This window comes from Hipposideros armiger, unplaced genomic scaffold (assembly GCF_001890085.2).
Source record: "Hipposideros armiger isolate ML-2016 unplaced genomic scaffold, ASM189008v1 scaffold_209, whole genome shotgun sequence".
NCBI lineage: Eukaryota > Metazoa > Chordata > Mammalia > Chiroptera > Hipposideridae > Hipposideros > Hipposideros armiger.
The window spans coordinates 2,854,184-2,865,007 of record NW_017731559.1 but is presented as its reverse complement, the minus strand read 5'-3'; the positions used below and the strand labels follow the sequence as shown (position 1 = coordinate 2,865,007).

At 44.0% G+C, this 10,824-nt stretch overlaps 1 protein-coding gene across 1 annotated transcript in view; it reads left to right on the top strand.

Annotated features, from left to right (window-relative positions):
* Positions 1 to 10,824, top strand: part of NPC1 (NPC intracellular cholesterol transporter 1) — a 43,587-nt gene that overhangs the window by 16,237 nt on the left and 16,526 nt on the right. The window contains exons 5-9 of the mRNA XM_019653857.1: positions 355 to 627; positions 3,087 to 3,160; positions 3,681 to 4,051; positions 5,261 to 5,487; positions 8,054 to 8,154. Coding sequence (XP_019509402.1) covers positions 355 to 627; positions 3,087 to 3,160; positions 3,681 to 4,051; positions 5,261 to 5,487; positions 8,054 to 8,154 — 1,046 coding nt within the window. The remainder of the gene's footprint in view (positions 1 to 354; positions 628 to 3,086; positions 3,161 to 3,680; positions 4,052 to 5,260; positions 5,488 to 8,053; positions 8,155 to 10,824) is intronic.

The following is a 10,824-nucleotide window of genomic DNA, read 5'->3' as shown; positions in this document are numbered from 1 at the left end:
AAAAGAAAAAAGGCCAAAAACTTTTATAAAGGCCTTTTCAGGAATAGGCCTGAATAGTATTAGACCAGCAATAGTATTAGACCAGCTCCTCAGTGGAGATGAGACATGACTGAAGCTTTACCTTGGAGTGTGATATACTCAAATCTCAGGGGCAAGTCCTCTTTCTGCTTAGTTGTTGAGGTAACTTAAAATTTTAGTAAGCAAGCAGCAAAACATAATTTGATCAAGCAGAAACCTCCAGTGTCCTCCAGTGTTTTTATTCTTCCGGTTGTGTTATATATTTCAGTGTGCCTATTATTGGATTTAAATATAATTTAACACAAACTTTGTAGTGTTTTTTTAATTGTGATATTCCCTCAACACAATCTTCGCTGCAGATCTCCCAGCACATGGGATGGAGCCCATGAACAATGCCACCAAGGGCTGTAACGAGTCTGCGGACGGGGTCATGGGGCCGTGCAGCTGCCAGGATTGCTCAGCTGTTTGTGGTCCCAAGCCCCAGCCGCCGCCCCCTCCTGTTCCCTGGAGAATCCTAGGCCTGGACGCCATGTATGTCATCATGTGGGCCACCTACATGGCATTTTTGTTCGTGTTTTTTGGAGCTCTGTTTGCCGTGTGGTGCTACAGGTAGGCCGTTTTGCTTGTCCTTCAGAGAAGGAAGAGCAGATTTATTTACCCAAGGTGCACTTCCAGCTTTCACTTGGCTGACCTTGGTTTATTAGAACAGGAAACAAATAATCTGCATGAAAACCATTCCATGAGTTGCTTATGTCCTGCAACTAGTAAACAATCAAAGGCCTGTCTAAATGCTTAGACATTTAAACGTTTGAATTTGGTTTCATTGATTTATTCAAAATGATATGTGAAGTAAAGCATCGTGCAGTAACCACCCATTTTTTTCTCATTAGTTTCAGGCATACAAAACAATGTAATAGTTGAATATTTACAACCCTCACAAAGTGATAACCCTTCTCCCCCAATCTGTTACCCCTCTGACATCATATAAAGCTGTTACAGTTCCATTGACTCTATTCCCTATGCTGTACTTCATATCCTGCGACTATATATATATATATATAAAATTACAGTTGACATTCAATATTATTCAGCTTCAGCTTCAAGTGTACAGCGCAGTGGTCAGGCATCTATCCCATCCATGAAATGGACTCTCTAATAAGACAAGTGCCCATCTGACACCCTACAAAATCTTTACATTATTGATTATATTTCCCAAATTGTCTTTCATATTCCTGTGGCAATATTGTGATGACCAATTTGTGTTTTATAATCCCCTCCCTTTCTCCCTCATCCCTACCCCCCTCCCATCTAGCAACCCTCAGTTATTTCTCTGTATCTCTGAGACTGTTTCTGATTAGTTTGCTCATTTATTCATTTCTTTAGATTCCACATATAAGTGAGATCATATGGTATTTGTCTTTCTCCATCTGATTTATTTCACTTAGCATGATGTTCTCTAGGTCCATCCATATTGTTTCAAATAAACCACCCATTCTTTAACAGAAAGTATTAGGAGCCAACCCTGATTCAAATCTATTTAAATGCAACACTGCAGTCCCTTTAGATATTTGCATCTTGATTTAGGACACATTTTTTAAAACTTTAAAAAATAATTTTAGACTTACCAAAAAGATGCAGAAATACTAGTGTGTGTGTGCGTGCGTGTGCGCGCGCGCGTGTGTGTGTGTGTGTGTGTGTGTGTGTAAAATCTCCTTTACCCAGCTTCCCTTAATGTTACAACTTACATCACCCATACTATATAATTATCAAAACCATGAAAATAACAGTGATATATTATTAGCTAAAGCACAGACTTCAAGTTTCACGTTTGTTTTTTTTTTACCTAATGCCCTTTTTCTGTTTCAGGGTCCCATATTGCTTTTACTTTTTGTGTTTTATTAGTCTCCTCTAATCTGTGACAGACAGTTCCTCCATCTTTCCATTTCTTTTATGGCCTTGACACTTTTGATGAGCACTGGTCAGTTATTTTGTAGAATGTCCCTCGATTCATCTTTATCTATTTTCTCATGATGTGATTGAGGTTATGTTTTTTTGTCAAGAATATCATAGAAGTGATGTTGCATCTTTCTCAGTACACCCTATCAGGGGGCACATGATGTCAGTATGTCTCAATTATGATGATGATAACCTTGATCACTTGGTTAAGGTGGTGTCTTCCAGGTTTATCCACCGTAAAGTTATTATTTCTCTCTTTGTAGTTGATAAATATTTTAGGGGAGATGTGTTGAGACTATGCTGACATCTTGTTTTTCCTCAAGCTGTCACCTACTAATTTTAGCATCCATCAGTGGGTCTTGTCTGCAGCTCTTACTGCTGTGGTGTTTTCCTCATGGTGATTTTGCATTTCCCCCATTCTTTCTACTATATTTACTTATTCAGTACAGAGAGCTATCCCTTCTTCCCCACTTACTTATTTATTCAATTATATACGTCATGGACTTCTTAAAAAAAACTGTGGTTTATATTATTATTTATTTTCTTGCTCAGATTCTTCCAGTTTTGACCACTGAGAGCAACTTCTGGTTGGCTCCTTTGTTTTTTTTTTGTTGTTGTTGTTTGTTTGTTTTTTAACATCCCCCCACCCCCCACCCTCTGCTTATCAAACCTGTTCTTATTTTCTGGAATCACAAGATGTTCTAGACTCGTCTTGTATTTTCCCTGTCCCAATCTTGGAATCAGCCTCTTCTGCAAGGAGCCCTGGTTCCTTTTATTTTAGAATGGTGTTTAAAAACCAAGATCGAGGCACTGGGTATGCTCACTGCTACTACAGTACAGTGTTGACTGTGTTTTTAAAAGACCTACAAGTTTTAAATATAAATGAGGGCTACAAGGTGAAATTATTCTTTTTTTGTTTTTTTAATACCTTCTTGAATTTTGTTCTGAGACTGGTGAACAGAGGGATCTAGAGCAAGGGAATTTAGGAGAAAGGTGACAATTAGGGAGGGAGAAAGGATGAAGAAGTAAGCTTTTAATGGGATTTAAGAGCAAAAGAGCAGCCTCCTTACGTTGAAGTACACTGACACTACTTACATGCTTTTATTTTTCAGAAAGCAGTATTTTGTCTCCGAATACACCCCTATTGATAGCAATATCCCTTTCTTGGTAAATGCCAGAGACGAAGGTAGGCATATTTGTACTTAAATAAAAAGATTAGGATTATGTCGGCATGAGTGTTCATTTCCTCAACAAGCGTGTATGCGCCTGTTCTGAGGACACAGCTGTGATTAAGAGAAATGGGTCTTTGCTTTTGTGGTACTAACAGTCTAGTCTGGGTGGCAAATCAGAACCAAGGAATTCACAATAGCAATAGAATAATAATGGACTGGGTTAAGAGCTGTGGAAGCCCTAACAGTAGCTTGGCTGATTGCAGGAGCAGCAGGAAAGGTTGATGAGAACTGCTTTGGACAGAGCTCAGAGAACTTTGCCTTTCGTAGGCTTGTGTGTGAGCATCAGTCCTTCGTGGGGTGGGCATGGTGGTCATGGAGGGCATGCAATAGAGTAGCCGAGGGGAGGGGAGGTCTTGTGCACATCCCCAGTGCAGGTGGGACTCCTGCCATGTGCAGTAGTGCTGATGCTTTCCCTGTTGCGACTTTCAGGAATGGCTCTGCTCCTAACCTCCACCCTCTCTCCCTTTCTTCTAGGGGGGAAATCCTGCTGCGACTCCCTTGGTGCAGCATTTGAGGGCTATCTGAGGCAGCTCTTCGCACAGTGGGGCGCCTTCTGTGTCCGAAACCCCGGCTGCATCGTTTTCTTCTCCCTGGCCTTCATTGCCGCATGTTCTTCAGGCCTGGTGTTTGTCCGGGTCACAACCAATCCAGTTGACCTCTGGTCAGCCCCCAGCAGCCAGGCACGCCTGGAAAAAGAGTACTTTGACACCCACTTTGGGCCTTTTTTCCGCACAGAGCAGCTCATCATCCGCGCCCCCCACACCGACATACATACGTACCAGCCGTACCCCGCAGGGTCCGACGTGCCCTTTGGACCTCCGCTTAACATAGAGATTTTGCACCAGGTAATCTGCTCTTTACAGAAACCAATTCTGGGGAACATGGTGGTTTGCTGGCTTTTCTGTATTGACCAGTTCTACCAGATGCAGGGTTGGGGCTGAATGTCATATATATTTTGAAACTCTTAATGGTAAAAGTAAAGTGAATTTTCAAGAAAGTGAATGATAGGTGTGAATGAAAAATTTCCTGGAGGCCACTTGTGTGTTCACTTCATACAGCAGGTCTTGCTTCTTGAAATTGAGATGCGTGTTTCTCTATTGAAGCAGGATATATTTACAATTCACCTTAGGAACTTACGAATTTTTTTCCCCTTGGTAACTGAAAAGTAATATGCTAGAACCCAAAGTACTGAAGCTTTGTGTGTTGTCCTGGGCACCTAGGAAGGTGCTACTGTGTCATTGCTGATCCTCCCTGCCGAAGTGAAGTTTTCACTGGCTGCATTTGGTAAGAGACGCATTCGGGATGAGATCGTCCTGTTCTCTTACAAAGGCCCTTAAACCGCGCTGTTCTCCCCAGTTGCACTTGCCCTGGAGAGCTGTATGTGTGAATAAACTGCATCCCACTTCTTTTTTAATGAATGGTTGCACAACCGTGTGGTTTTTCCTTTAAACGTGGCTCTTGCCTACAGAAAGTCTGATATCTTGAAAAACACCAAAGTGGTCCCACGATTTTGATAGAATCTTTTCTCCACCAATGACTGTAACTTTTCCCCAACTTGTTGGAGAAGCCGCACAGCAGTTATTTACCTCCAGGAGCATACGCTTTGTCAGAAAATACAAGAATATACATAAGTAACCATAGTACAAAGCAAGGCAGCAGGTGGTATGATGTTTGTGAGGGGTAGTGTCAGGAAGACCAGGGAAATGGCCCCCGTTTCCCCTCTGTGGCCCTGCTGGTCACTGCTGGAGAAGGGTGGGAGGGGACATGTTCGTGTGTCCTGCCCTGAGATCTGGCCTGGTATTGGTGTCACCTTCCTGCTTCTCTGGATGCCTCGAAGCAGGGCCTCCATTACAGCTTGCTGTTGCCTGAGACTGGGCCTTTTGTGTCACCAGATCCTTTACCACAGTGTGCCTTAGTCCTCTCCTTTGCCTTAGGAAGGATTTCCCCCCAGATACTCTTTATCTTCTGACTCCTCAAGGCAATAATGGTTAGTCAGAATCTGAGAGAAATCTGATACATTTCTGGACTTTTTTATCTTTCAAATCTTCTTTCAGGTTCTTGACTTACAAACAGCCATCGAAAACATTACTGCGTCTTACAACAATGAGACTGTGACACTTCAAGACATCTGCTTGGCCCCTCTCTCACCATATAACAACAACTGCACCATTATGAGTGTGTTGAATTACTTCCAGAACAGTCATTCCATGCTGAACCACACAATTGGGGACGACTTCTATGTGTATGCGGATTATCACACGCACTTTCTGTACTGTGTACGGTACGTGGCAGGATAGTCACTCACATCCCACCAATATTTGAGCACTGGCTGTTGCTACACACTGTTGTAAGCACTAGAGACCCCGCAGTGAGCAAACAGCAGGGCCCTTCCCTGCGAAGCTTATGTTCTAAAGGAGGGAAACAGATGAATAGATACGTGCTCTAATGCCAGTAGGGATGGGTGCAGAGGAGAAAATAAAGTTGGACAAGAAGATAGAGGGAAGTGGGGTATACTGGTTTAGATGGAGTGGAGACCTGCTCAAAGGGAATGGAAAGGAGGGGGCCTGTGAATATTGGAGGGAAAAGTGTTCCAAGTAAAAGAGTAGCAAGTGCAAAGGCCCTGGGGTAGAGCGTTCATGGTACATAATCAAGGAACAGCGGGTGTCTCTCAGCCTTTAACTCATGCCTGGATTGATACCATGTAGTTGCATCTACCACACCACCCCCTAAGTTTTTTTTTGAGCTGGCTTTTTATAAAAATAAATACCTGTAGTGTTTTTTCTTGCCTTTAAAATACAAATTTACATCATGACATGGAATTGTTTTTAAAACATGCAGTGTCCCCTTGAGGAGTGGGGGCTAGATTGGTGTGCAGGTTTAGACTGGGGCCACAGGAGCTGCTTCCCGAAAGAGAGACATCCAGCTGGGCAGAGTGTGTTTATAATCAAATTAGTCACAGAGAAGCTGTGCTTGCTCAGCTGTGAGGTGATCTTTAGACTTGTCCCTGCAGCAGGAAGAGCAGCTCACGCTGGATGGACCTGCCATCCCTGAATGCCCTGCCCTTTGGCCTGACCTGGTCTGGAGACCATTGTTCAGCCAAACAACCACCATGGCTGTTTCTTCATCATGGAAAATTATTCCCTGTCACCTTTGAGTGCACTACTCAACTAACCACACCTCAACAGTCAAGCACACTGACTTCTGGTCTGGTTTGGTGACCTTAAGTTCTGCCTGTTTTTGTTACTAGAATATGACACTTTAGGTGGTCGGGCTGTGTTTACTCTATTTCAAGGAGGTCACCTCTAAACACATGAGCTCGACCCGTAAAACAGTAATTGTATGCCCATATACCCTGAACCGGCATTCCCCACACGGGAGATGATACAGGGGACCATGACAGTTTGAAAAAAAAAAAAATTTAATAGTGTATAATTTTTTTATTTAACGAAAAAACTATTTACTTTTTGTTGTACAAAATAAAAGTTAACAGCACTTTGTGGTGGGGAGATGAGTGAGACGTGTTTTACCTGAGTGGGGCGCGGCTCAGATAGGTGTGGAAACGTGCTGTCAGCAGCTGTCCTGTGCGGCAGGGATCCGTGCTTATGTGTGGTTATGCTTGTGTGTCTCCAGCGCTCCCCCCGCTCCTCGCCCGCCAGCTTTCCCTAGGCTTTTTTCCCTGGAGGGCCTGTCGGAATGGCACACCTGGCCTGCCCAGGTCCGCTTCTTTCCCCATGCCCCTGTGTCACGTATCGGCTCCAACACCTGCCAGTTACTAAGACTTCAGGCTGTCGCCCAGAATTCTTCCTCGTGGAAGTTTTGTGGATTTTAACCTCTGGATGAGCTTGCAAACCCGTGATGTGGTGGCAGAGTCCCATGCGAGGGATGACGGGACCAGCCTCTGGCTGCAGCCCTGCAGCCTCTGTCCCAAGCAGGTGACCTGACCTCTGGGGCCTGATCCCAGCATCCCTCGGCTCTAAAGGGCGGTAGTTCAGATCATATTCGAGAACCTCCCTAAGCGCCCAGCAGGGTCTGGCTTACGATCTGTCCTGAAATGCTGGGTCCCTCTCCACTGCCCTCACGGCACTGCTGGTTGTCCCCGCTGGGCCGTTGCACAGACCTGCTGACCTGTCTCCAGCTCCCCTTTCTCTCCCACCTGCAGACCTGCGTCTGCTTTGCCACCCGAAGTAGCTTTGTGAAGCAGCTCCTGACCTCGTTTTCCCAAATGTCTGATTGCCCCCCAGTGCCTACAGGATAAAAATTCAAACTACTTAGCGTGGCACTTCACCCTGTCTTTTATCACCTGTCACCCTTTCCGGCCCCATCCCCTCCCTCAGAAGTCCCCCTCTTGTGGGTGCCCCATGCTGTCGACAGGACTTCCTGTTCCTCAGACCACCACCCTCTCTCCCCTCTCGCACGTACCTGTTCGTGCTTTTGCTTCTCCCTCCACAGTTGTAGTTGCGTGGAACACCCTCACTTCCTCCCTCCCGAGTGAATTGTCCCTCAGCCTTAGAGCCCTGGTTCTGTACAGGTCTCTCTTAGGTGACAGTTTTCTCCTGTGTTAGTTGTCCCGTCCCCTGTGCCCCAGGTACCGTGTCCTGTGCATCCCATCGTGCTGCATTTGTCGGCTTCTCGCTCAGTGATGCTGAGCTCCCAAAGGCAAGTACTAAACTGTGTTCACCTAGGGGATCTCAGGGCCCACATTGTGTTTAGAATGTGTAAATATTTTATTGAATAAAGGAATGAAAAATAGAGCAGCCTGATTAACTGGTGGTTGTATAAATGTTTAGGTCTCCGTGATGTCTTGAGGCCTGCTCTAACTGGGGAATGTTTTCTAAACTTCTTGGCAGGGCTCCTGCCTCTCTGAATGATACAAGCTTGCTCCACGATCCTTGTCTGGGAACGTTTGGTGGACCCGTGTTCCCGTGGCTTGTGTTAGGAGGCTATGATGGTAAGTAAGAGAAGCTTTTGCTTTTCCAATTAAATAAGGTAGTCTTGATTCTCTCATTAACAGTCAGGTGGCCATTATGAAGGTTTCATAAATTGAGCAGTCTTATTAGTTTCCTGACTCTTAAGCCCAAATATAATATCGCCTTTGGTTTTGGTTTTTTTCTGGATTTAAAAGAAGTGGACGGTATTAGCTGTTTTTAGGTTGCACTTTGGGAATGTGTCAAAAACTAAGGACATTTCCCAAGAATAATGCAGTTGTGCATATCCATTTAAGATGCTGTTCATCTTCAAGGAGTTCCTGGAAGCTCATCAGTAGGACCCCTATGGAGTCCGTGGATCTCAGGTTAAGAACATTTCTAATGGGAAAGAGATACTGTGCGAGATAGAGAGAAAGAAAGTTGATGGATTTTTTTTTTTCTTCTAAACCAATTCAATTGGTTAAGAATTCAGACACTTTCATGGTAAAAAGAGTACTTGGTTTGCTCTTTGCTGATTCCGGTAGTACCATGAAACAGATTGTACTAGGTATGATGGTATAATGATTCATGTGACAACTTTGGCATCTGAAGCCTAATTGCAGGCAGCTCAACAGGTTTTTCTCCATCCTAATGAAGAGGCCAAATAGATATTCTTCTCTCCCAGTCGGAGGGGAGAAGTTGTGATCTGTATTTAAATTTTACTGCGCTTCATATAATAAAATGCCACTTCGAACTGATGGGGAAAAGATGGTGTCACCAACTGGCTAGTCACAGCCATCAGAATTAAATTTGATCTCTACCTTATTCCTCCACCAAAATAAATTCCAGATGGATTAAAGATTGAAATATGAGAAGGGAAACTATTAAAGAACTAGAAGAAAATGCAGGAAGAATTTTTTTAAGTAATTTTTTAAATGAAGAAGGCATTTCTAAATAAGACACAAAACCCAAAAGCCACAAAAGGAACACTGATGAATTTGACTACATAAGAATTTTGATTTCCTGCGTGGAGAAAAAAACATCATAAAGTTAGAAAAAAATAAAAACAAACTGGAGAAAAATTAATATACATAACAGCATTTCCTTAATATATAAAAAGCTCTTGTGAAAAAAGAAAACATCAACAACCCAAAAGGAGACTGGACAAAGCCATGTGAAAGTTGACAAAAGAATTGCTACAAATGGCTTTTAATTGTATATGGAAAATGCTGAGCCTCACTCCTAATTAGTGGAATGCATCTCACATCAATCTTTCTATCTAACGGATTGGCAAAGATCTAAGAGTTCGATAAAACCCGGTGTGGGTGATAATATAGGGAAACTACTATGTTGGTGGAAGTGTCAATTGGTTACTAGAATATAAGTTCCAGGAAAGCGGGGATTTTTTATCTCTTTTGTTCACTGATGTATCCATAGTACCTAAAATAATGCCTGGTACAACAGTAGGTCTCAGTAAATATTTTGTTGAATGAATAAAGGAATGAAAAATAATATAGCCTCTTTGGAGGCCAATTAGGAGAATCTATCAAAATTAAAAATGCACATACTTTTATTTTATTTTTTTTAAAGATATTATTGGGGAATTGGGGTAGGGGAACAGCGTTGGGGAATCGGGGAAGGGGAACAGACAAGTTGCTGTCCCTTTTTGTTCTTCAGTCTAGTTGTGGAGGACGTTGCTTCACTGGCCCATGTTGGTATTATCATTGCGCTCTTCCCGGGTGAAGCAGTTGCTTGCTGGCCATTGGACAGTCAATCATGGCAGCTCTTGTCAGCTCACGCTGTCTGCCAGCAGCTCACACTGGCTGCCAGCCATGGTATCTCATGGCAGTCCACTGCAGCCTCACTGCAGCCTATGCCATTGCCGGCGACTCACAGCAGCCCAGCTCCAGGTCAAGCTGTTGTTCACCATCTTAGCTGTAGAGGGCGCAGTGTTGCTAGCCCATGTGGGATCCAAACCAGCAGCCCTGCTGCTCAGAACTGGAGCTCCCAAGCCAACTCTTAACCAACGCGCCACTTGGCTGGCCCACAAATGCACATACTGTTTGATTCAGTGATTCTACTTGTAAGAATTGATTCTACAAGTACGCATTTTACACATTAAAAATATCAAGTTACTCTTTGTAGTATTTTATAATTTTAAAAATTATAAAAGTATCCATTAATGGGAGATTGGTTAAATTATGCTAGGAAATATTATACAGCAGAATAAAGAGTAAGGAAGATCTTTACGCACTAAAATGGAGCTGTCTCAAGAAATAAACTTAAAAGCGTAATGTGCAGGGCCGGCCAAGTGGCTCAGCTGGTTAGGAGCTCGCTTGGGAGCACCAGCTCTGAGCAGCAGGGCTGCGGTTCGGATCCCACATTGAGGGCCAGTGACACTTGCCCTCTATAACTAAGATGGTGAACGGCGGCTCGACCTGGAGCTGGGCTGCTGTGGGTCACCGGCAATGGCGTAGGCTGCAGCAGGGCTGCAGTGGGCTGCTGTGAATTACGTGAGTGGCTGGCAGCCAGCGTGAGTGGCTGGCAGCCGGTGTGAGCTACCGGGAGCCACTGTGAGCGGCCGACCAACGACCAGCGACCGATCTGCCTCACCCGGGAAGAGCGCAATGATGGTGCCAACATGGGCCAGTAAAGCAATGTCCTCCACAACTAGACTGAAGAACAAAACAGCAATTTGTCTACCTGTCTGTTCC